This window comes from Balearica regulorum, chromosome 3, assembly GCF_011004875.1.
Source record: "Balearica regulorum gibbericeps isolate bBalReg1 chromosome 3, bBalReg1.pri, whole genome shotgun sequence".
In the NCBI taxonomy this organism is placed as follows: domain Eukaryota; kingdom Metazoa; phylum Chordata; class Aves; order Gruiformes; family Gruidae; genus Balearica; species Balearica regulorum.
This window is the reverse complement of record NC_046186.1, coordinates 52,003,496-52,030,267: the sequence shown is the minus strand read 5'-3', so window position 1 is coordinate 52,030,267 and position 26,772 is coordinate 52,003,496. Positions and strand designations below refer to the sequence as shown.

At 38.1% G+C, this 26,772-nt stretch overlaps 1 protein-coding gene and 1 long non-coding RNA gene across 2 annotated transcripts in view; one reads left to right on the top strand and one right to left on the bottom strand.

Moving 5' to 3' along the window:
* LOC142600977 (uncharacterized) overlaps positions 1-26,772 on the bottom strand; it is a 523,379-nt gene that overhangs the window by 170,462 nt on the left and 326,145 nt on the right. The window lies entirely within an intron of this gene.
* The window catches only part of REV3L (REV3 like, DNA directed polymerase zeta catalytic subunit), a 125,012-nt gene that overhangs the window by 42,622 nt on the left and 55,618 nt on the right, over positions 1-26,772 (top strand). Inside the window, exons 2-7 of the mRNA XM_075747903.1 lie at positions 4,856-5,045; positions 7,980-8,054; positions 9,437-9,597; positions 14,458-14,554; positions 25,688-25,782; positions 26,308-26,412. Coding sequence (XP_075604018.1) covers positions 4,856-5,045; positions 7,980-8,054; positions 9,437-9,597; positions 14,458-14,554; positions 25,688-25,782; positions 26,308-26,412 — 723 coding nt within the window. The remainder of the gene's footprint in view (positions 1-4,855; positions 5,046-7,979; positions 8,055-9,436; positions 9,598-14,457; positions 14,555-25,687; positions 25,783-26,307; positions 26,413-26,772) is intronic.

Below are 26,772 nucleotides of genomic sequence, written 5' to 3'. Positions count from 1 at the left end.
GCATTCATTTGGGATCATCTGCATGCTTTCTTCAGACAGTCCTCCCATGAGAGTGGAAGTCTTCTGGAGGAGATAACTGGAGGCAGTATCTGCATGGGCTTTGCCTTTGCTGGAATATGAGCCAGAATGTAATCGTGCATGTGTGGAATTACCTCCAGAAAAGATGGACTTCTGCCTTCTCCTTGACTATATATCCATACCAGATCATCCTGTATGGCTGAGCGTTCTGGTGGTCAGAAGACATCAGTTCTTCCATCTTCTTGAGTAGTTGTTGAGCAACTTTGCATTCCTTTATCATACTGGTTTCAGTTCTCTTCTAATTATATCACAGAATCATAGAATGGTTTGGGTTGGAAGGGACCTTAAAGATCATCTAGTTCCAACCCCCCTGCCATGGGCCAGGACACCCTCCACTAGACCAGGTTGCCCAAAGCCTCATCCAACCTGGCCTTAAACACTTCCAGGGATGGGGCCTCCACAACCTCTCTGGGCAACCTGTTCCAGTGCCTCACCACTCTTAACAGGAAAGAATTTCTTTCTGACATCTAATCTAAATCGACCCTCCTTCAGCTTGAACCCATTACCCCTTGTCCTGTCACTACACTCCCTGATAAACAGTCCCTCTCCAGCTTTCCTGTAGGCCCTTTCAGGTACTGGAAGGCCGCTGTAAGGTCTCCCTGGAGCCTTCTCTTCTCCAGGCTGAACAACCCCAACTCTCTCAGCCTGTCCTCATAGGAGAGGTGCTCCAGCCCTCTGATCAGCTTCGTGGCCCTCCTCTGGACTCTCTCCAACAGCTCCATGTCTCTCCTGTACTGGGGCCCCCAGAGCTGGACGCAGTACTCCAGGTGGGGTCTCACTAGAGTGGAGTAGAGGGGTAGGATCACCTCCCTCAACCTGCTGGTGACACTTCTTTTGATGCAGCCCAGGACACGGTTGGCTTTCTGGGCTGCAAGCGCACACTGCCGGCTCGTGTTGAGCTTCTCATCCACCAACACCCCCAAGTCCTTCTCCTCAGGGCTGCTTTCAATCCATTCCTCACCCAGCCTGTAGTTGTGCTTGGGATTGCGCTGACCCACGTGCAGGACCTTGCACATGGCCTTGTTGAACTTCATGCGGTTCGCACGGGCCCACCTCTCCAGCCTGTCAAGGTCCCTCTGGATTGCATCCAGATGGATGCATCTGGATGTTCATTTGTTAATAGAGACATCGCATGTACTGCTTGTATACAGAAAGGTTGTGATGCACATGTGCAGCAGGTCCATGATGAGGCCACAGCATGAAACATTTTAGTGGTCTGTCCTATCTGAAAACTCTGAGGATCACTTCCAGGTGTTCAGTTTTGCATCTGAGATGTGATCGTATAAACCGTGTGGCTTTTCTGCAGAATCTACTGTCGAGCACCACTTCCATTGATTCTACAGTTGTAAAGAAACCAATGAATAGATATAAAAATAGCATCTGCTGGTTGCTGTAGCAGTCGCTGCAGCAGTCACTGCTGTTCTAGTGGTACAAATTTGCCTCTGTCTGTATCTCTGAAAAGAAACAGAAACATAAGATTGACACATTTACAGCATAAAACTTCTTAACCTTATCCCAAGCCAAGTTTTTAATTTATGTTAATAGATGAGTCTGTGTGGCCTGAGAACCTCAGTGGGTAGATCTTTTTTTCTCCTTATGGCTCTATTGGAAAGAATCCACGAGAATTTGTAATGGCTTAGTGCAAACCATGATTGCTATTGCTGGAGTCTGAGCTTCAGACTCAACACGGTGACATTTGGTGCAATTTGATGCTTTTATTTAAACGATGGAAGCAAATGACTCTGTTCTTAACACTAGCAGGGTAAGACGTGTAGTAATGTGGATTGTAAATAAAAATAGCAATATAACCAAATATCATGGTAAATGAGTCAATACTAACAAGGGTCAACATGAGTAGCTGTATAAAGCCATGTGACTTGACAGCTGCTGGCCTAAGAAGAGTCTTAGATCAGCCGTGGCTTGTTTGCTTTCTTGGCAGAATCAAAAATGAAAAACAGCTCAGTGTGTATGTTTTATAAGATTTCCCTGGAGTTAGATGGTAATTTGACTCTTCAGTCACTTGAAAGTTATAGTGTTTTTCATGGGTTTTTGCACATAATGGGGAGAGCAAGGGGAAGGGGATAGAAGGAAGCTTTGTTTGTATGTGTTCTTTCTTTATGCAACAATAAAATGGCATTTCAGTTTAGCAAGAACTGTTAAATAGCTGCAGTAGAAACGGATATATATTTTTTTAAAATTTAATTGAGTAATCAGGTACTAGCTAGAAATTAATTAGTTGTCTTGTATAACTTGAAAGGAACCTGAATTTAAGTACAGTAAGTTTAAACTGTCTCCCAGTTCTATTTATTCTGGTGCTTTGTAATTTTGTTTTCTGGGGAAACGTAAATTAACTATAACTGAGAATAGTTACAGAAAGGTATTTTTTTAAATGTTATCAAAAAGACAGGAGTTCATAGCTATTAGTGTAAAAAGAAAAAGTGAGTGCAGAACTGATTTTGACTGAGAAGTTGTAGGTAGCAAACACCTGAATTTATAAAATTCATAGGAGGAAAGACCTATATATTTGCCAGAAATTCGTAGCGTATAGCTCCAATATCAAATTAGTTTGGGGTGGGTTGGTTTTTTCACTTGCTTTTTAAAAGCTTCAGTACCTATTCAGACAAAATAATATGTACAAATTCATTTGAATTTCTCCCTGACCATGATCCTGGCATACATTTTTAAAAAAAAAAAAAAGACCACCAACACCACCACAACACTCTCAACCCAAAAAAAAACCAAACAAAAAACCCCCACAAAACAAAAAAACCACCCAACCCCAAATGCCTCCCCAAAACAAACAAAAAATTGAATAGAGGAACTGTAGAGTTTTAAACAAGTCTTCATTTTCTCTTAATTGGGGGGGGAGGGGGGGGGGGAGCAGGGATCCTTTATTTCAAAGTCAGTCTTACATACAACCATGAGTAAACACTCAGATTTGTTGGTGACTTGATGCAGAAAAGAAACGGTCTGCTACTGCTGCACAGATCGATACTCTCAGTTCACATACTACTAATAAATGATTTCTCCCACATTAGGGGGCAGAGGTTTTCCGGCCATATAAAGCTGTTACTGTCCTTTATTTTGCCATTAAAAACCCCTCTAGTTCATAGTTTCTCTTTCTTTAGTTTTCCCTTTTTCTTAGTGTATTATTATTTGAAGTACATAATATATAAATAAGAAATTTCTTCTCCTGAAATAGTTTAAAAGCATGGGCAGAATTCATCATAGATGATGACCTCAACATTACGAATGCATATATAGGTTGTATTTAAACATTGTTGAAGAGACTTGATGGGCGTGGCTTATAGGAAGAATAAAATTCACCTTGGAAAATGGGCTTGTACTACCATCCTTAGAGCAATTTCTTTCACTTCTAGATGTTATGTGAAGGTCTAATAAATATTTGAAGAAAGCACAATACATCTGACCCCTAGGAAAAAAAAGCTTAAAAATGCCATGCTGTTTATGGTATTTGGAGGCATGCATTTCACAGGTGTAAAATTTGCAAGCAGGCCTGCTTCTAAAGCTCTATTCTTCCTCACCTTTAATGGACTTCTTTGCTAGGTGGCCAGTGGTGCACTGATGTGGGTATGAATGTCAATAGTTCAGGCAAGGTCCACCTGCTGAGAAATAATCTGTTTGGAAGAATGGACTTTTGGAAGTCTTTTCATTGGTCTTGTGGACCAGTGAAGGTTGTGCTCCCTCTTTGTCTGTAATATTTATCTCCTGGTTGATGAAAGCACTGCCCTTAGATACTGTTTTTCTATTTTCATGGAGGCTGTTTATCCAAACAAAATGCAAGATGATCTACTCGGCCTATCATTATGGTGCAGTGGGGCTTAATCAGTGACATGTGCTTATAGTATTTTTCTGTGAAACTTTTTCATTGACCAGTGAGAAGTCATGAATGATTTTTGGGGCTGGAAGGGATCAGAGCAGGATCTGATGTTAGTTTCAGCAGTGAATGCGTATGCTCTGTTGTATTGTAGTGAGGAAAGAACAGAGAACACGCATTACAGTTGAGACTAGTCCCCCCCAAAAAAACATGGTAGGTTTGGAAGATCCCAGTCCACATCACTGTACTGCATTGGCTGAAGCAGAAGCTCAAGCTGTGGTCTAGTACAGTGGTTTTTGTGGCACGTTCTTTCATTGCAAACTCATGAAACCTAATGCTGAGAAGTGTGTTTTTAGAAGGCTAGAGATCTGCCTTTACAGTAGAGGCCTCTCAGGGATCCACAGATTTAAAGAGTTGAAAATTGCCTGTTTTTTTTTTTTTTTTTCCATATCCTAACTTGTGCCTTAACTAAAACATTGAATGGCCTCGTTGTTGCTCTGGATGTTCTTCTTAATTTCTGAGAGGTTGTATGCTCATCCCAGAGAGGAATGATAAGAATTTTGATATGGCAAGATTTTCACAAAGGATGAGAAACTATTAACCTTCCACCACTGTCTCAGTATGCAAAATAATTCTTAGAGAGGTTTTGTGTTATTGCTGTAGAAAAAAATCATTAGGATTATGTTTGTATAACAGCAGAATTTGCCACAGTGTATGTCATGTAACCCCATCTGTTCTGTATTGCTTTTGTCAATGAATCAAATGTGAGAACTGCTCTAAATTGGTACCTTTTGTTTGAAATATACCTGGACTCATTTTATAAATTTATCCTCTCTGTGGATCCTGAAAATAACCTGAAAAAATTTTCAAACTTAGGGACTACTTAAAAGAAAAAAAACAGTAGTCATTAGAAAATAAATGTTTGCCTTTTCTTTTTAGGTCAGAAGACTTGTCTCCACTTACATGGTGTCTTTCCTTACCTCTATGTACCGTATGATGGTTTTGGACAGCATCCAGAATACTATCTACGTCAAGTGGCATTCAGCATTGATAGAGCACTTAATGTGGCTTTAGGCAATCCGTCTTCTACTATTCAACATGTTTTCAAAGTGTCACTAGTATCTGGAATGTAAGTATGACCTGTTAGGATTTTTTGGTTATTTGTTTTGAAATGTTTTTGCAGTTGTACTACATAAAAGCACTTACGAGGGATTTTAGTGACTGCACTGCTTTTTCCTTTTTGTTTTCCCCCATGTGTGTCTTCATACAGGCCTGTACAACTACTAAGTAACTCTTCTCACTTGCTTTGATTTTAACATAATCAACAGGGTTTCCCAAAAATGCTTGACACAACCATTTTTGATAAACTCAGATCCTATTGTCTATCATTTATCCAAATCTGTTCCTTTTAGCTTTTTCTGTCTCTGCTATTACAACAGTACTTTCCAGCCAGCATTTTTTACCTGTCTGGGTTATTCTAGGTTCCCTGTGTCCAGGTGTGGCTTACAGGAGCCTGACTCTAGGTCTCCGTATCTTTGTTCAAGATGGCCTCTTTAGGAGCCACATCTTAGAGACTGTCAGGTCATGTTTATCCATCTGATTCTCCTGGCAGCACAGGCCATGAAGTGGATACTCTTAAACATTAATTTACTTATCTGTCAAGCTGACTGTTGTGTTTTATTTGATGAAGCTTTCTACTACTGCTGGAACTATATGCTGTTATTGAATGTTAACATTTTAAGGATTCTGTTAATCAATTTTTATTTAACTTGCATAACCAAGGACTAAACAATATGTCAAATCATAGTGAATAATAGGAAGCTGTCCTGGAGGAACACAGTTAGTCTATAATGTGTATTGAATTTTTCACCTTCAAAACAATGTAAATGCTAATTTTCAGTACTGTGCAGTGCTTTCATTTACTTTTTTTCACGCACCTTTGAAATATGTTCTTTCTAATTGTTAAGTTTAAGAAGATAATCTTTCTGTTCCCTGCCACTTTTAGTGGTATCTTCTAGATATTGCTAGTAAAGTGGCTACAATTTCATTTTTAATCAGAACTTTCTGATGTGTTTTTGCAGTAACAAGGAAGGTAGCCCACCAAACTTCTTATTTTTGTTGTTTTTGTGAGAACTATGTGAATTGTAGTATACCTGTTCATCTCAAAGTGAAAGCTGGGAAGAGTAAACTACTGAAGACAATCTTTCTTCAAATCAGCAAACAACAGAGATTAGGAGAACCTGGTTTTTTTAACCTCTCTTGCCTTAGAGCTTCAGCATTACTGAAAGTCAGATGCTCATTGCCTCAAAGAAGTATAGGAAAGAATGTTTCGTGTATTTTGTTTGCTTTCGTAACAGGCTAATGGGAAGCACCTAACAGAAATTGTAATATGTTTTCATCTTTACCTGATTAGATAGGCATGCTTATGTTCCACAAATCTATTTGTTTTCTTCTGTTTTGACCTGAGTTGGATTCTACTCATAGATATTATAGTGTCTCCATGGTGAGAAACCTGTATTTTTCTTTAAATCTTGGAGATTATCTTATCCCTTCTCTTTTGCATTAGCAGGAAAATGGTTATATAATAAAGGTGTTTGCTAAACCTTTATGAGTTGTAACGCAAGAATTTTGTTGAATTAACTTCCAAACATAATGGAGGTCCAGGAATAAAAAAGAGGCAAAATATGCTGTCCTTGTGCATTGTGAAGTTAAAGTAGGTGTTCATAGTTAACCTTGGAAGTGTTGTAAATCTTGCTCTCCTTGCTGCCAGTGTGAGTATGGATAAAGTGCTGAGGTTTTGGGGGTTTTTTTTGAGTAGCTTTTAATTTACACGCCTACAGCACATTGAATTGTTATAACTGAATGTATATAACCTGTCATTAGGTTTATACTATCTCTGTAAGAAAGAGATTGATTTGTTATACAACATCCGATCTCCTTTTCAGCTTAACAGCTTTAAGTTTGTTTTTTGACTTAACTCAGTTTTAAGATCATAAACATATTTTAAACAGTTCAGTCTACCTTTTGGAGATATTAAATGTGTGCATGTTTAACCATATTAAGGATAGCAATATTAATGCTGTAGTTGTGCAGTTCTGCTGAGTTTGCATTTAATTTAGGACTGAAATCCTTACTACTGAAGTTCATTTTTTTTAAACTTAGCAGGTAAGCATCCCAGTTGCATTTTTTAAATAATATTTTTGATAAAGAGATTTTATTTTATTTTGTAGAGATAACATTTATATGTGTGCTTTCCTGAATTTCTTTTGACTTTGTGATTACTGCAAATTGTCGACTTCATGCATTCACCCGATGTGTTGAATTATGGCCTGTTTCCTTAACATGCTGTTTTACATGCATGTTAAATTAGATTAGAATTCTAGATGTTGAAAAGTCAGTAATTCAGTCAAGTAATACCAGAATTAATGCTGCCTGTTCAACCTCAGTTTAGTCTTGACATATTCATTATGATATGTATTCTTTAATTGCATTTTCAAATCCTATTTTCTTCAGGATTCATGCCTCATCTAGTGCACGAGATGATTAGTAATCACTGAAAAGGGGCAGCTATTCACTCTTTTAAGCTGTTCTTATTGTTCAGTTATTTATATTATACAGTCAGTATTTACTCATTTACATCTGATCTGCAGTATTAATGTCCTTAAAGGCTTTGTTACAGCATTTATCAGAAAGGCTGAATGCTGGTTTTGAAGCAGTCCAGCACTAGCAAATTTGTTAAAAGTACTATTGTGATGGTGTGCCATCACTGTGTTTACACATGGTAAAAGTGAAAAACAGTGTTAAGCCAGAAGTACCTTCTAATTTATTTTTTTTTTTAGATACTTTGACATGCATAGGGCCTATTCTTTTAATCTTTAACATTTTATATGGTAATGTAGTGCTCCCCTTTTGCCTGACATAGGAATGAATATTCATTCTCCTGGATATGCAGTTTATCTTCTAATATTTTCCCTGGATTTTAATAGTCTTTGTAGTAAAATGTGGTTGAATAAATGCCACAGCATAACTGGCTAGCCTCTTGCTTTTACTTCTTCCTCTCCAGGCCTTTTTATGGTTACCATGAAAAGGAGAGACAGTTTATGAAGATTTATCTTTACAATCCTGCAATGGTAAAAAGGTAAGGATGTGGTGATACAAAGTTCTGGCTGATTTCCTTATATCTTGTATTAAAATGTCAATTTTGAAGGAAGATTCACCTACATCTTAACAAAATAAAAGCAACAAAATTATTGTCCAAATTTTTCAAAACACGAAAGAAAATTGGTAATTTTAACCACACCAATAATTTTTTTAAAGCAGTAGCATGTTAGGAAAGCGAAATCAAAATATACTTGCCTTTAGTTGTCTTGTATTAACTGTAATTGTTGAACACTGGAACAAATTTGCATCAGGTTACTTTGTCTGTAACTCTTTCATATATTATGGAGTAGAATTTGGTAGTTTTTAAGTTTTTAAATTCCAGCACCCATTATTAACTTCAAAATATACTTGGAAAACTGGATAGTTTTTGTTATTAAACAATTTCTCTATTTCTCAGTAAAGTAATGTTCTGTTAAATGAAAGCACAGTTGATCTCAATCTTACTGTCACATTAGTTGCAGTAGATTCAGGAATAAATAAGGAGGAATTATTTCTCAAGTGTAAACTGAAATCTCTTGAATGTGTAATATTACATCGTAACTTTTTTAAAAAGATCTAATACATGATCATAGGATAGGATTGTCTGCGCTTTGTTCTAGGCTATTAAAATTTTGCATTATGTTAAATTTCTGTCTTACTGTAATCTATATGCATGTATGATATGACAGTTGTTTTGAACTTTGGTGCTTCTTATGTTCGAATTACTTATAACCAAATAAGGACTGACACTTCACTTAAATTTTTCCTTTAATTTTTCTGTACAAAGTTTTATTTTTTGAACCCAATTTGTTGCATTTAGAAATGCTTAGTGCTTTTCTTTGATTTATAGATCTATCCTGTTACTCTGAGGTAAATTTATCACATCAATTTATAATTATCCAAATGTCTGTAGTTATTTTTAATTTGTTGATGTTTAAAAGAGCAGATTTGTCATGGTTCTAAGAAGCTGTTAAAATACTGCTTCTGTCAAGGAGAACTAGAGAGACTTTCAAAGTTATTACTGGTGTGTAGGCATACAGCTGCTGCAGTTATTCTGTAGAAAGATTTCTGTGGACTGTAGTGGCTTTGGATCAGTTGCAGGAATAGTACATCGTATGATTTTTTTTTCAGAGAATTTCTTTTTTCTCTTTAAGCTGGAGGATTCACAGCTCCTTTGTAATAAACACCTAAATATTGAATCATTATTAACAGAGATAATTTTTGTGGGTTTGTTACTGTGAATAAAAAATTCTTAAGTTAAAAATACAACTAAGGCAAAACTTAAGAAGTTTAAGTATTTTATATTTTGATAAAATCAAGTATCAGTATTGTTGTACTGGAATAATTTTTGGTTTATGTCCTAATTGTCTTTAATTTTAGAGTATGTGAGCTTCTGCAAGGTGGAGCCATAATGAACAAATCTTACCAGCCTCATGAAGCCCATATTCCCTACCTCCTTCAGCTCTTTATAGACTACAACTTATATGGAATGAATTTAATAAACCTGGCTGCTGTCAAATTCAGAAAGGCAAGGAGAAAAAGTAAGGTGTTTATTTCTTAAGACCAAGTAATTGTTTTGAAGGCTAAAAACTAATATTTTGAACAAAATGTTACTAGCTGTCAGACTTTTGCTGTAGTTTGTGGCTGAATGGATATCCTGTTGTTTCCCTGTAGTTTGTCAAAACAAAGTCCATGTGTAGCATTCTATTGCTATTCCTCTTTATGCCTGTGAATTGGGATTGAGGAAGAGTCTGCTTCCTGCAATGAGATGCTGTATGTCAAGAAACACATTTTCTGTCAGCAGCATGGCTGTGACCATTTTCAAAAGATGATCACACCTCTTTTCACATCAGAACATTAAAAATCATTGATATTTAGTTGAAGAATTTATATGAAATCATACTAATACTGTTGCTTTAATTTTTTATGTTTGTTTTTCATCTTTATATCAATTATAATTTTTTTGCTTATAATTATGGCTAATTATTGTGCTCTGCTGACAAATAATGTTTTTAATTAAAATTTTTGTTTTAGTACAAAGGTCACTTGCTTTAGGGTGAAATTTGAAAATATAAATGTCTGAGCAAAGGAGGTATTTAAATTTTCATTTTAAAAAATTAGTTTGGCATTTTGACTGTACACACATAAAAATGAAGTTTGGCAAGAACATCCATAATGTTATCTAAATGCTTCAGTATAAAGGGGAGGTAACAGTAGGAAAACCATAATGTCTTTGGTACTTAACATTTAGAAAAATACATATTGTTTACCTAAATCATAATTGTTCCTACAGCTAAAGCAAGAGTTGAAAAGAATGATAAAGTGTCTTTCTATAAAAACAGAAAGTAAGAATCATGCTGACTTTCATTTTTTCCTATTATTTTTATGCACATATATTCAGACAGCAATAGATTAGTGCATGGGGTTTCATAACTTATTCTCATCTAAAGAAAAATAGTCTTTTCATACTCAAGAATGGGCTACACTTTTTGCTGCTCTTAAAACTGTAGGAAGACACAAGGTCAGCCACGGACAGAGCATCTTCAGGATCTTCAGTCCTGGGGAAGTATAGTCAGCCTTCCAAACATCCAAAACAGCCTTCTGGAAACATGCAATGTGATTGCATTGAATAGTTGCTCCCATTCTTTTTCAATAGCTCTTTTCCCTCTCTGTTCATGATAGATGAAAGACATAAACTGTTTATAGTCTCCTTCATTATTTATTTAAGGATGAGAGACTTAGGTCTTAAGTGGGAAGAAGAGAGTGAAAGAGGAGCATGGGCTGAGACTTTTAACTATTCTGGTAGGGGAGAATCCAATAGGATAAAAGCAAGAAAATGACAGACTGCCTTGTCCTGGCTTGATGAGATATGGCAGCAGTGCTCCTAGTGAGTGGCTCCACATAACACACACATAAGTAGCCAGCCTCAGTCTGTTGGAGTCCCCAGGCACAGGATCACTGTCTACTACACCTAGCACAGCAGCTGAGCGACAAATGGTTTGTCCCTGGTACAACCTTAGAGAGGCAGTGCTGTCAAGAGGACAGTCCTTGCACAGCAGGCCTGAGGAGCGCCATCCTTTCTAAGCTCAGGCCTGTTGGAGCGATGTAGAAGGCACAGCCTCTGCTTACAACTGACACACTTACCTGCCTGTTCCACAGCTTCTGTGTCTGGGGGATGTGCATTTGAAAGTACGGTTCATAAGGAATAAGAAAGGGGAGATGCACTGAAACTGCTCTGATATGGTATTTGAAACGCATATGATTGTTAAAAATAATAATGTATGTTTTACCAGTTGGCCTATAATCTTCTATAGCTGCTGTTACGTATTCTCCTTCTATTCAGTCCCACTTTATCAACTCAAAACAATCAAGTTGCAGATGAAAAATAACAAGAGATGTTTCCACGCATAGTCAGTGTGCATTTTAATACAGAGAATTAGCTGATGTGCCACACAGTAAAACCATGGCTGTGTTTCTTCCTGGACCAGCTCTGCCCAGAGGCAAGTCGTCACTTTTGAACAGCACAGACACTAAGCTACATTAAGCTTGAGCTGTGTCTGTGCAAATGGGATCAGATGTTTTGTGTGGTCTTTCTGGAATCACCTGTGTAGGCATCACAGTGCATAGGCCATCTTAGTGGAGGTGTGGCTGAATACGAGCTAGCTCCTGCATAAATACAAGCATGTCTTTTCACCACACTTGAGTGCTACATTTCTGGTGTGAGTTTAGTGTCTGTATGCCATGTCAGTGCGCTTAAGAGTCTGATGTAGGGGCAGGGTTTGCAGGAACTAGTCTTGGTGCAATAGGGTTGGTCTGGAACAATTTAATTAACCTAGATTTCAGTTGCTTCTATTTGTAGGTTCTAAGGCACTTTCACTATGGTGTTTCGCAGTTGCTTCTGTAGTAACTATATTATTTAAGGCTTTTTGCTATGTGAGATCATAGAATGGTTTGGGTTGGAAGGGACCTCAAAGATCATCTAGTTCCAACCCCCCTGCCACGGGCAGTGACACCCTCCACTAGACCACGTTGCCCAAAGCCCCATCCAACCTGGCCTTGAACACTTCCAGGGATGGGGCAGCCACAACTTCTATGGACAACCTGTGCCAGTGCCTCACCACCCTTACAGTAAAGAATTGCTTCCTAACATCTAATCTAAATTTACCCTCTTTCAGTTTAAAACCATTACCCCTCATCCTATTGCTACATGCCTGTGTTGGGTTTGCGTGGCAAGGTTTTGGTAGCTGCGGGGGGGGGCTACAGGGGTGGCTTCTGTGAGAAGCTGCTAGAAGCTTCCCCTGTGTCTGACAGAGCCAATGCCAGCCGGCTCCAAGATGGACCCGCTGCTGGCCAAGGCCAAGCCAATCAGTGCCTCTGTGATAACATATTTAAGAAGGAGAAAAAACAGTTAGGGAGAGCTTTTGCAGCCAGAGAGAGGAGTGAGAAGATGTAAGAACATCTGCAGACACCAAGGTCAGTGCAGAAGGAGGGGCAGGAGGTGCTCCAGGTGCCAGCGCAGAGATCCCCCCGCAGCCCCTGGTGAAGACCATGGTGAAGCAGGCTGTTCCCCTGCAGCCCATGGAGGAAGGATGAGGGGGTGTAGAGATTCCACCTGCAGCCCGTGGAGGACCCCACGCCGGAGCAGGTGGAGGCACCTGAAGGAGGCTGTGGCCCCATGGGAAGCCCACGCTGGAGCAAGCTCCTGGCAGGACCTGTGGACTCGTGGAGAGAGGAGCCCACTCCAGAGCAGGTTTGCTGGCAGGACTTGTGACCCCATGGGGGACCTATGCTGGAGCAGTTTGCTCCTGAAGGTCTGCACCCCGTGGAGGAGACTCATGTTGGAGAAGGTCGTGAAGGACTGTCTCCTGTGAGAGGGACTCCATGTTGGAGCAGAGGAATGATGAGAGGAGTCCTCCCCCTGAGGATGAAGAAGCGGCAGAAACAACATGTGATGAACTGACCGTAACCCCCATTCCCCGTCCCCCTGTGCTGCTGAGGGGGGGGCAGAGTTTGAAGCCAGGAGTGAAGCTGAGCCCAGGAAGGTGGGAGGGGTGGGGGGAGGTGTTTTAAGAGTTGATTTTATTTCTCATTCCTCTACTCTGTTTTGCTTAGTAATAAATTAGATTAATTTCTTCTCTCAATTCAGTCTGTTTTGCTTGTGATGATAATAAGTGAGTGATCTCTCCCTGTCTTTATCTCGACCCACAAGCTTTTTGTTATACTTTTTCTCCACTGTCTGGTGAACGAGGAGAGTGATAGAGCAGCTCTGGTGGGCACCTGGCCCCCAGCCAGGGGCAACCCACCACAATGCTCTTGTACAAAAATCTCTCTCCAGCTTTCGATATACCTATCCCTGCTGTTCCATGTAGTGGAATTCACATTGGCAAGACTTTGTTATGAAATGTACTTAAAAATTGTAGACTGAAACTAGATGTTCTAATAAATATTTATTTATTGAAGGCCTCTGACAATTGAGTTGTTCACTTAGTTTATCTTTAACAAATGCAAAAGTGTTTGCTATGGCTGAAAGGTAAATTTAATACAAAACCACGTGCTAGTGTGTGACACCAACATAGCTGAGAAAATTCAAGGTTCAAGCTGGTCTTTCCTATAGAAGTGGGAGACTGAGTAATTTTCAAGGTCTTCTACCATTCCGTCTCCCCCCAACTCCATTCCTGGGCTTTTTTCTTTCCTGTTTTATATTGTTTTTCCTTCCTCAGAACAGTGAAGGTTCAGGAGGAGACCCACAAGGAAGGTAGTAAATCTTCAGGGGGAACTTCCCCAGCATGACTTTGGAGCACACTTCCTTACACTGAGACCTCCAAGCAAACTTACACGGTGTTTTCTTTATTTGTAGGTCAGGCAATATCTGCCTTCATTGCAGGTTTCCACTTGCTGCTGCTGCATCTGGGATATATCGTGTATTGTCTTTCAGCTCATAAATAAGAAAGAGGAAAAGTGTGAAGTAGAATTTAGTGTTTTCTTTTGGCTTCTAATTTCCATTGGGATCTGACCTGAGCACCCAGACACTTGAGAATTCTGAAGTTTACATCAGACTCTGCATGATTTACTTTGAAATAGTGAATCATGAAACAGTTATTTTCAGAAATAGGGAAAGATTGAATTTAGGTTAAGATATGACTAGAGCACAGCAAATGTAATTCTAATAATGTCAGTGTGTTGAGAATATATTTTTCTTTTTATGTGTATCTACATGTTAGAAAGTAAGTTAAATCATTTAAATGATAGCATAGTTAACTTTTTGAAGATGATATGCAGTGCTGTTTATTCTTTAGGAGCATTTGGACTTGTAGTATTAAATAATAAATGCAATTATATAATTATATGCATAAAAATAGTCACATAAATTGATTCATTTCTCATTCTATTTTTCTTGCTAGGTGATACGTCAGGTGTAAGTAAACGTCATAGAATTCATTTGCCAGAAAATTCAAACAGCGCATCTTTCATTGAATGGGAAGAAGATGAAATACCAAGGTCAGCATGCCAAATTTTCTTAATGTATGCAGTATTTTCTTATATATATCAACTTGTATATACTACAGGGTTCTCATCTCTCATTTAAAGGACTCTTATGTTTTACATGTAAAAAAAAAAAAAGTACTAATGTCACACAGGCAATTGTTATTAAGTTTCTTTGTATACTTTCTGGTATATGGTTTTAAAAATCTAACTGGGAGATAACAATAGGAATATGTGTGGCAAATTCAGCTTTCTGGTTTTTTGAATATACGTTGCTAGCTAATGACTTCTGATCAAAAAAAACTTAAGTTTAATAGAATACTTAAACATAAGTTCACACATTCTGTTTTCATAATCACCCTTAACTGACATGAACAGTGTGCTGTCAGAGTATTCCAATTTGTCCATTTCAAATAGTAGCTATGTAAGAATTTCAGCTTAGAATTTTCATGTCTGTCTCCCATACTCTTTTTCTAGACATTTCGTAATCTACAGCTTGTAATTTGTAATAGCTTTACTTCTATAAGAACAGGAATGTATTTGGGGTGTTGAGGTTTTTGGGGCCGAGAAGAAGAGAAACAGACAGTATCTGGTGCTACCTTGATTTGTATAGTTTACCCATAGCAAGTTCATTCTTTAAGCTACTTTCTAATGTTTGACAGGTCCCGTAAATACTCTGTCATCTAGTAGTAGTAATCTTAGTCTTTGAGTGGTTCCTGTGATTCTTCTTTGAACAGTTTATCAGGCTCAGTATGCCACGCTGCTTGCTAGCATTATGTACTGGGAGCATTTGCTTCCCCACTAGAAAGCCTTAAATCATACTTCAGATTTTTCTAGTGTGCAAAAACTTGAGCTTGTGCAAGGTAGCCTCTGTTTTTCTGATTCTACTGCTCCTACTTTAAGGAAGTTTTGAAACAACATTCATCTGATGGTTGTCTTGTGACTTTTACTTGTGGTCAATTCATATGCAGTTGCCCTTGAGCTATTTCTTCTCCTTTTTGGGTGCATGCTTTGTTCATAGTCCATTTCAACCTTTATTTGGCTTGGTTATGTAAGCCAAGTTAGTTAACCTTTGGGGGGTTGGATTGTAAGTTAGACCAGCATTATCTGATGTTATTTTACACAGATGTGGGGAAGGCAGATAAAAAGAAAGCAAAGTAGCACTTCCTGGCTGTCAAACCCAGAGAGGGATGAGCCCAGCATAGCAGGAGCCGAGGGTGTCTTCTATGCAGGCACTCATCCTCATGGCTGTATCCACAAGCTTTCTTTCCTCCTCCTGCCACACTTTTGTGTATATAGCCGGGGTGCAACACCTCACTTGTGCCAGTCCTTCCTTCTTTGACTCTCACACACGTTCCAGCAGTAGGATGTTAGCAGTAATACCAAGTCTGTCCATTTCTCTAGCATTCATTCTCTGTACTTTTGCCAATAGGAATTTCTTTCATGAATGTAAAGCTGGAATACTTGTGGTGGGTTGACCTTGGCTGGACACCAGGTGCCCACCAAGTTGCTCTATCACTCCCCTCCTCAGCTGGACAGGGAGGGGAGAAAATAAGATGGAAAAAACCTCGTGGGTAAGATAAAGGCAGTTTAATAAAGCAAATGGTCGCATGCAGAAGCAAAGGAGAAGAACAAAAGATTTATTCTCTACTTCCCATCAGCAGGCAATGTCCAGCCACTTCTGGACAGGTCTGGACAGTTCAGGACACTTCTGGCTAGGTCTGGAAGTGAAACATCTTAAATAACGAATGCCTCCCCCACTTCCTCCTCCTTTCTCTCAGCTTTTTATTGCTGAGCAGACGTCATATGGTACGAAATAATCCTTTGGTCAGTTTGGGTCAGCTGTCCTGGCTGTGTCCCCTCCCAAGATCTTGTCCACCCCCAGCCCACTGGTGAGGTGGGGAGAAATGTTGGAGAGAGAGTCTTGGTGCTGAGCCAGCGCTGCTCAGCAGTAGCCAAAACACTGGTGTGTTATCAACACTTTGCTAGCTACCAGTAGGAAGCACAGCACTATGAGAGCTGCTGTGGGGAAAATTAACTCTCTCTCAGCCAGACCAAATACAGTACTACACAGTATACTAGACAAATTCCAGTGCCATATGTAACGATACTGGTAGTTCTCTTCTCTGATATGCTTTACAGTCTCATTTACCATGTCAATTTGGCTTATGTAAACATTTTAGGATTTATTAGTACAAGATGTTTCTCCTTTTCTTTTTTTCCAACTGATAATCTTCCATTTGGAATCCCTTATAAGTTCATATAGGGTCTTGCATCCCATTTTTAAATTTCATCCTGTTTTTGTTATTCTACTTCTAAGTTATCCTTTTTTGGTTTATGGTACTATGATCTGGTTATGTATCCAGTATGTCTACTAGCTTGCCTTATCAGCGTATTTCATTAGTACACTCCTGCATTTCCTGCAAACAATATTAATAAGGTGTGAAGTAAACTCAGTCCCAGAAACTGGTCTATATTCAATTCTACATATTTTGTATCAACCCTCAGTCTTTTTTTATGTAACCAATAGGAATTTCACCTTTAGCCAACTCTTAAAGCACTTTAATAATTTAGGAATTAATTTACATCTCCTCCGACTGAAATTGTTTCCTATTTGATACTGTCAAACATTCCTTTGTCTAGAAAATGAATTATCTTATTAAAGGTGTTCTAGCATGGCTGTCTTCCACATACTGCAGGATGTACATGCCACTGCAAAGAAACAAACCCGAACTGTTTTCCATTTGTGATTTTACTTTGTTCTGCATTTCCACAAAATTAATTGCCTGTTATAGTCTCTCCTGGATTAGTTATGGGAGGCATCAACTTAGAACAGTGTTCTTGTAATCAAACCCATACTGCAGTTTGTCCCACTTCAGATTACCTTCCTACTTTATTTCCTTTAAAATTTTGAAAATTTGCATCTAGGTTGGTTTAATGGACCCGTAATTGTTCTGATCAACCTTGCTGATGGTAAATCTGAACCAGATAGTATATGAGATATCTATCCAAGCAAACCCTTGTAACTGTTCCCTAAAATGATTGTAACTCAGATCTTTTTTTTTCCCACACTGTTTTTATTCTTGCTGTGTACAGCATTACTTGGTATCTGTAAAGCTGCCCTTCTTCCTTTATTTCTGTCTTTCCTTAACAAAGTATATTCTGTATTCCAAACACTTGGTTTCTGTGTATAGCTATATTGATTTCTAGTTTTATGTGCAATACAGACACAGTCCCCTCACTTTATTATCCAGTCTTCTTGAGTTCAAGTTGAGATGTTTAACTGTTTTGTGAATTGTTCAGCAAAAATATTTTACTTGGCATATTTCATCATTTGACTGCTATTTCCAGCAGCACTTGGAATTTCTCCTGTGTGTCAGTACTCTAAGTCTTTGCTTGTCCTTTATATCAGATATGAAGATCTCATAAATCTTTCCCTACCTTTTGCCTGTACCCATAAGTTGTTAGTTGCTCTTTCAAGAAAAAGCAAAAGGGGAAAAGACAGTCAAATGTTGTTTGAGACTACAAAATTTCTAGGGCTGCCTTGTATTCTTAGTGATTGGGATGTCCGTTTGGATTCATTATCCTTGGTTTGTGTACATCGAGAATAAATTTTAGAGATAGTCCAACATGTATCTGCCAAGTCCTTGCTGCAAGTGGCGCTTGACAAGTTCTGTGGTTTAGCCAAGCAGTGCCAGTGATTTGTCATTTCTTGACTTTGGAGTACATCAAGTGGTTGAAGTCCTATGCTCTGGATGCCTGGTAGGAAATATGCAAAATACTATTCAAAAGTTATGTATGTAAAATTAGCAGCATTTTGCATGTGTAAATGCCAGTGGTGGTTCCTTATTTAAAAAAAAAAAAAACATTTGAGAACTATGCCAGAGTTTCTTGGTCGCTGAACTCACTCTTCAGTACTAGATAGCACCTTGCTACTCGGCCACTTCTCCAGAACAGTATTTAACCCAGCCATGTCCTGTCTTGCTCCTGGCAAATCTCTGAATTATTAACTTGCCACTATAATTAGCATACTGTGTTAAGCCAGGGACAGTTCTTTTAATCTAATTCTAGAGAGATTCTGTTTTGAAGTAGTCAAATATCCAAAGCCACTAGTGCCCAGGAATCCCTGATGTTGTAAGGCTTTTAGGTACGATACTTGTCAGTGTTATCAGACTGGAGCCTACAAAGCCCACCTTAAAATAGGCGGTAGTCATCTGAGCCTGGCGGTGCAATCCAACAGTTTTGACGAGGAATTCTTCACGTGAGACACATTTATGTTATCCCTCAGGTAGCTGATAATAAATGATGAAACACTTCCCTGAGTTCCAGTGAGAAAACTTTCTGGTAAACATCAGGCTTGGAGTAATTTGCTGGTTAAGTCTACCACTTGGATGTGATGTGTTAAAAGCAGAATGATTAATAGAATGCTTTTGAGAAACACTAAAATCCTAGATTTGCTAGTGAACACTAGTTTATAGGGAAATAGAGAGATCTGACAACACTATTGCACAGTCTAGCAGTTGTGTAATGTTAAAGACTTCTACTAGATTTGTGGCTGTCATAATTGCTTTTCTCACTTGTCGGGATGTACACGTTTTTATTTAGCCATTTGATTCTTAATAAAATGTGTGCGTTATTCAAGTCACTGGAACATCGTGCAAACAAAGACTTTTTTTCTTACATGAACAGAATATGGAAAATTATTATGTCAAAGTTTAGAGTCCTTATCAGTGTGGTTGAGTGACACCTTTCACATTCTCTGTGAGGTTAATTTTTTTTCTGCTATCCTCAGTTTAACATTAGAAATACCTGAGATGTAGTCATCACAGAAGTTGTTTCCCTAGGCTGTCATTAATGTTTGTGAATTAAGATACTGACCTTGATATCCATTCTTGAAGGTTATTGAGGGCTTTGATCTAGCTAACTGTATGTAATGGACACTTTTTTAATTGTGCATCCACCGTTGCTTTAATTCATTGCCTCAGCATCTGAGGAACCAAACCTTGGTACTTTCTTTGAGCACAGGTTTCATCCTGCAGTATTATTATTATTATGCCAGTGGATAGTGCCAACAAGCTTTTACTTTCTTCAAAAATAAGGACTGTTCTCTCTGTCTGTTCTCAAAATAAATTATTTGGAGCTTTTTCTACAAAGGTATGATGGACTTGTATGGCATTTTTTCAGCATAGTGTGCAGGTATAAAAGGTAAGTTTAAATGAATTGGTTTGAGTAGCTCAAGTAGCCTGGCCATGGCAGCTCAATGTTGTGCAAGCCTGATTTGTCTTGCTTCTTAGGAGAGTAAACTTTTGTTCTCTTGCAGCTAGGTTGCTTCCATTCCTATGCCACCTCACTTAACCGTGCCTTTCGTATCTCTGTAATAACAAGTTGTACCTTGTGAACAATTCTGTCTATGTTCTCTTTCACAAAACAAAACCTAGCTGCTGTGAAAAGCTTTGGCTGGGACTTGCTAAGTCTTCTTTTCTACTCTTGTTCTAATACAGCTACTCTCAAATCATGGTTTCGATATTACATAAGTATCTTTTTCCTTGCAAAATTGACACATGTGATGCGAGGCAGGTGGCTAGACTGTTGTGTAGGCCAATCTGCGTCAAATAGACCACTTCTGAGTATCTTCCAAGGGCATAACAACTGCTAATGACCTGAAGTTATTCATATCTTCAACTAAATACAGCTAGGAGATTGGATGTATTCTAACTTCTTCATCCTATCTTCTCACTTGCTAATTGTAGCACTGTAGCTTCAGGAATGTGGTTTGATCTGGGAGAGCGGGAGATACAGTTGCTTCTTATATTTTCCTGGTGCCTTGTGCATGTTTGTTCTAGGCGAGTAAAATCAGCAAACCTAACAGCTGACCAAGCTATTGGCAGTACTCAGATCAAATAGTTCTCAAAGAAGTCACGTAACCATGTTAAATAACTGTACTTCAGGACAGCTTGTATTCCTCCTTCTCCCTCTGACATTTCTGTTTTGTTCAGAGTGAATTAAAATATTAGAAGGGCTAGCTGAAGCTGCTCTGCTTTCATATGCCCTTTGAGGTTTTTCCTGAAGTGGGAACAAATGGCTCCTTGGCCTTTGTGGCTTACCTGGATGTTGCAGGAGCTTGTGGTGCTACTGCCCTGACTTCTGTTAGCGCAGGTGTCTAGCAACTCACCTTGACAAGGATGTTAAATGCCAAGTTAATTACTCGATTGTATTGAGAAGACATTTTTCAAGTCTTATGAAAATCTTACTGTATGTGTCAGTTGTCTTCATTAGTCTGCACATCAGTCTTTGGAGTGTGCAGTTTTGACTGCCAGCCCTGCCTTAATCCTGAAAACGTTAACAAGAATTATGATGATAAATCCTACATTTGTTTCAAAAAAGAGCTTTTGTTAGCTCAGTGTTTTTAATTTGAATAATATGCCATGTTAATTGGAATACTGTAGTTTTTGACAGAAAGACTCCTTATACCTGTTTGATTTAGAGCTTGGGAAAAATGAGCCTCTCTGCTTCTAATTGCTGAAATTGTTTGAATCTTGGTGAGTTGCAGACAAAGAACATGCTTCAAATTAATATTATTATGGAAAAAGACTTAAGTTATAGTGACAACTACCAGTTTGTTTTGAATTCAGTAATGTTGAATTTAGTGTTATTTTTATAGGATAAATCCATATTAGAATCTCTAAATAAATAAGAAATGTGATTATTTGGAATGCTCTTGGCCAATTCTGTCTGCAGTATTGATTGGTTCCCAAGACAAATCACTGGCCACACGCTTGATGGGGATGTGGAAAACCAAGATGGGTTTTTTTGACAAAATATCCTGATTAGATAAAAGGAAAATAATAGAAAGCTGTCTTTTTGTCAGAGGAAAGGCAAATATTTCAGTTAATGATTTTAGTCATCAAACAAGCTTTTCAGAAATAGGTCACTAACACTAAAAAATAGACTTTGTCTTAAATTTTTCAAGAATTTTCTTTCTGGTTTTTGTTTGTTTTTTTTTTGTTTTTTTTTAAATTGGACTCTTTTTAAAGAAGAAATTAGTGAAAGTAGAAAGCTCAGAGCTTTGCTGTTGCATCTGCCAAACAAGTCAAAGACAGATCGTGACCAGAATTCTGGTCATTTATGTGTCTCATTTAGCAAAGGAAAGTATTAAAATCAGAAACTCTTCTCATATCAATGACCATTTTGTATTGTGGTCCCTTTTCACTTGTTCCAAGAAACACTTCGATTTCATGAAGGGAGCAGGCAAAATTTTTGCAACCTCCTCTCTCATTCTTGCTTCCTAGTGATCTTGCAGTCCTTTCTTACTATGTGATCAAAATGCAAGTTTCGGCTTGCCTGCAGTTCCTGTCGCCTGCTGTGCAGGCAGGCTCTGTTTGAATCCTTTGATAAATATGAGTGCCCAAAGTGCGTGACATGAAAAGTATGCGTTTTGATCATATTATGGACACTTAGCTGCTGGCCTGACTGGGAAGGGAGGGAAGTGATGGCAATGGCTTGTCCTGAAAGTGTGCATTAGGGCATGGGCAGTCTACTTCTGCTAAAAGGCTGAGCTGCTTTGGTTTAGGAGTTCTGTGATCTGCGCTCTTAGTTCTCGCAATAACTGAAACAGTACTGCTGACTGGAGGGATTAGTAATCATATATCAATGTACAGCATCTTAGAGTTCTAAGGAATTCTACATAAGTGCTTCACAACTTCTGCTAGACTACTTTTGGATGTTTAAAATAAAGAAATATCCTGCCCTGCTGCCTTTTGCTGTAACAGAGTGAAACATACATTTACATACAGAGCAAAAAATGCATTTACTGTATTAATGCAGTCACAAAATGTGGCATCACAGACTTTAAAAGTATGGCTGCCAAGAAATTATTCTGGAAATTTTATTTTCTCTGCTTTTAAACTGTATGCTTTCAAAATGTTAAGCATCAGGCAATTTCTAATATTTACTTTCAGGATGCCTATTTCTTATCCTTCACTCTTTTAAAAATCTGCTAAGATATCTGTTCTCTTTCTCAGTTTCATATTATACGTAATACAGGATTTTACTTTCCAATAAAAGTTCCACTATTATAATGTGATACAGGAGGAGGGCAAAGATGACTATTGAAAGCTGAGTCTGCTGTAGAGAGGTTGAGGTTATCACAGTAAACCCTATCAGCCTTACAGAGGGGAATATTTATTTCTTACCCCAAAAGTCAAGTTATGTATCAGCTGAACAATCGAACTAGTAATACAAATTGAACTTTGACTCTTTCTATGTATCACAATAACACAATGACCAAATAATGAGATCTCCTTTCAGTCCTCTCTGTCTGTTCCCTTATAAGTGCCAGTAAATAGATATACTAGGACTGGTTTAATTTCTGCTTACATTTCTAACACTGTTTATTTCTATCTTGTCCAGTTCCTTGTCTAACAGTTAACTGAGTTAAGTTTACTGGGTTTTTTTATCTCCACTGGAGATTTTAAAAAAAGTTGGCTTTTTCAGAACTTGACTCTCTCGTTGTTAAGGAATTCAGAAAATTATTTTTGTAAGGTCTCAGTGTTCTGTAAGGTTTTGTAAGGTTCTCAGTGTCTCATTCTTTCTAACAATGCAGGAAGCTATTTCTGCATTATGCAAAATGCAGTTGGTATTTCAATTCACTGATGTTATTTCTTCATAGGTGAACAAATAGATACAGGTGTAATAAAGTGGTTATAGCCTAACAATTTCAGTTTTCTCTGTGCATGATACTGTTACCTAACAGTCTTACAAAGCAAAGTATTTGTTTTCCAGTGCCTTTCTTAACCTTTATGACGTTCATACACTGTTGTGGACCTAATAAATAGTTCTTGCTTTTGTAATCACAAGTGAATGAGTTTGGTATCTTAAACTCAGTCATGTAGTATGTTGATACACTTCAGAAATATTGGATCTCCATTCTATTGGCAGAACTCAACAGCGGTCAGTAAAAGCTCATATTGTGTTATCCCTTCAGATGAGTAGTCCTCTTAATTTGTTGGGGGTGGGTGTGGGTGGGGGTGTGTCCCCTTTCTTCTTTTGAATATCTCAGCCTCTGCCCTTTGCCAGTAGGACCACAGTTTGTGGAGGAAAGAGTTGTTCTTTTGGGAGAAGCAAGGAAAGCTGAGGGCCAGGAGGAAGTGAGATGGGAGAAATGTTGTACCTGTTCAGAAGTACTCCTTTGTTCTGTACTTCACTTACAGCATGTACTTTTTGCATGGGCTGAATATCTTGGGAGTTCTGGTGTGATGGTAAAGCAGTAGACCACTGAAGCTGCCATGAAAGCAACCCTTTACCTTCCGTTTGGGTTGCTTAAACCAGTTTAATTTCTGCAGTGCATTTGAGAGAACCTCTTGGTCTTTTGCTCCTTCAAAGTCAGGAAAAATATTTTAGAGCTTTCTTGCAGGAGGCATCCTAGCAGTTTTAATTAGCTCTCTACAGAGCAGATCTACACACTTTGCCTGTGGATAACCCTCTTAAGGAATAACATGTGTCTGAACCAGCTTCAGGTGAATCTATAGTTTGCTGGTGGTCTGTACTGTAGACCTTTGCAAAAGGAGTTTAGAAGTAAATATTTTTCTCTTCTAGAATATACCAGATTGGGAATGCGATGAAGGGGTCAGTTTTGGGTTTTTTTGTGGTGTGCCATCTTCTCTCTTGATAATAAATATGATGCCCTGAAGCCTTTTAGAAATTCAAATTTTTTTTATGGCTGAGTTCTCTGATGTTTTCTGAGAAGTCATTAGATTTTTGCTCTTAAAGCATAAGTGAAACAGTTTAGTTTTACATTTCTTTCAGATTTCATATTTCTAGACAGTTAAATACTTAATTTTCAGAGAAGGTGTCGGGGATATCCAGCTTTAAATTACATCATCTGCTACCTCCTTCTTCTATAGTGACTTCCATAGTGCTTATAGAGAGTATTGAAAATATTAATGAATTGTATCTTACATTCCATGCTGAGATTTTTGAGGCTTTTTGTATGTTAAAGAATGTAGGAATACAAGTAAATGTTGTTTAGATTGGATATTAGGAACAATTTCTTCACCAAAGGGGTTGTGAAGCATTGGAACAGGCTGCCCAGGGAAGCAGTGGAGTCACCATCCCTGGAGGTATTTAAAAGGCGTGTAGATGTGGCACTTAGGGACATGGGTTAGTGGTGGGCTTGGCAGTGCTAGGTTAACAGTTGGACTTGATGATCTTAAAGGTCTTTTCCAACCTAAACGATTCTATGATTCTGTAAGTGATCAGTTAATTAACCTAGACAAAGGGTCATAAACAATAGCATATTTTAACTGAAGAACAGGATATTTTAACCATGGGGAGTTTTGAGGGGATTTTCTGTGTGTCCCTAAAAATTTTGAAAAAGGTAAACAGACCTCCACATAAACTTGGGAGGTTTCTTTCTTAGCTTCCTCCATAGCCTCCTTAAAACTAGTTCACTGTCAGCAACAGGTGGAAGGCCACTGACCTTAGCAGATCTGAAAAGGCACAGCAGGAAGTTATCAGATCATTATACAACAAGCTTTAATGTGTTTCTAGTATTTTAAGTCTTTACCCAGCCAGTTATCCTTAGTTCTGCTTGTGTTTGGGATGCTAGTACCCTATTTATATTCACCAGACTGCCCCTGAGCCCCCTAAATTAAAAAAAATCTAAAAAATAAAACATTTTTTGCTTCACTTTCCTTAGTTGGAAATGTTAAACTGTTTTTCATTGCTCTGAACTGTGAATGAAAGAAAAATTCTTGCTGCTGTGTTTTCTCGGCACAAGATCATGAGAATGCAGATGGTCATATTGGCTGAGAGTTCCATAGAACATTTCAGCTTGTATTTGAGGAGAACATTGTTCTAATTGCTGTAGTATTTAGAGTTGTTTACCACTTCTTTCTCTTCTCCCCACAAAAGAAAAAGCTAATCCCTTTAAGTTGAAGATACAAATTTCTCATCTAATTAGCTTTGGATATGACCATTAATTTAAGGACTTGCAGGTGAGGATGAGAACTGGTAATTCTGTATTCTGAACTGGTACATTCATTCACCATTAAATACTTCAGATGTTAGTCCAGTTAGAAAACAGTGATGATGCATGTTTCAAAATCAACATACTGATAAAATTAACCTGTGGTATTTATGTTGTCACAGCTCTTTAATGTTGAAAGGTGTTGAGCCACAAAGTACCTGTGAATTGGAAGTGGATGCAGTAGCTGCTGATATTTTAAATCAACTGGATATTGAAGGTGAAGTGTTAATAACTTTACATGTAAAATGTTTTAGAACAGGATCTGTATTGTCATCTTTTTTTTTAAGGGTCAGTTTAGTTAAGCGGCAGTCCAGTGTCAGTGAAATGTTGATCTACAGATTTATGAAGTTGAAAAAAAATAATGAATGAACTCTGGAAGAAAACATGTTATAAGAATAGCCTATTGTCCGAACAATAGAGATATTTGTTAATGCATAACAGAAGGTTTCAGACCTATAAGGAGAGTAAGTGAAATATTGGTATCAAGTATGTGTGTATCTACATACATACATACACATACTTGGTGAGAAGACCAGCAAAAGCCAAAGATCTAGAAAACAAATAAAGTTACACCTTAGCTTTTACATAACACTGAATCTGAGAGTAAGGCAAGAATTACAATTAAAAAAAATAACAGGTTAGAATGACAAAAGAGATGAAGAGTGTCAGAATCTAATTTGGCAGGAAGAATGCTTTTTGTCATATTGACAGACTTCCCTTCATGTATTCTTGTGTATTTCAGCCCAGATTGGCAGGAACCCTGGTTTGCAAGCTATATGGGAAGATGAAAAGCAGCGACGGAGACAGAAATGTGAATCTTCTCAGATTAAGCCACCTGAGTCACAAGGTAACAAATAAATAAATAATTGTGCAGCTGTTTATCAAAAACAATGAATGAGAAGCAAGCAGGAGGCAGAATCTAAATCGATATATCAAGTTTGAGGGCTTTTTAGATGTACTGTGTTTTCAGTTCCAAGCTTACTGATTGCCCAGTATATGTATTCCAATTTTAAAAGCAAGGTATGTAACCTTGCCTAAAAAATCTTGATTCAGCTAGCTGCAAAGCATTCTAGGCAGTATGAATGATAATGATAGCTGAGATTGCATGCTTTATGAGGGAAACCATTTAAGTGTTTAAATACTGGGAAAATTAAATCTCTTTATTGTGAAGCTTTCCAAGGTAGTTTATGCACAAGGGCTGTTCCTT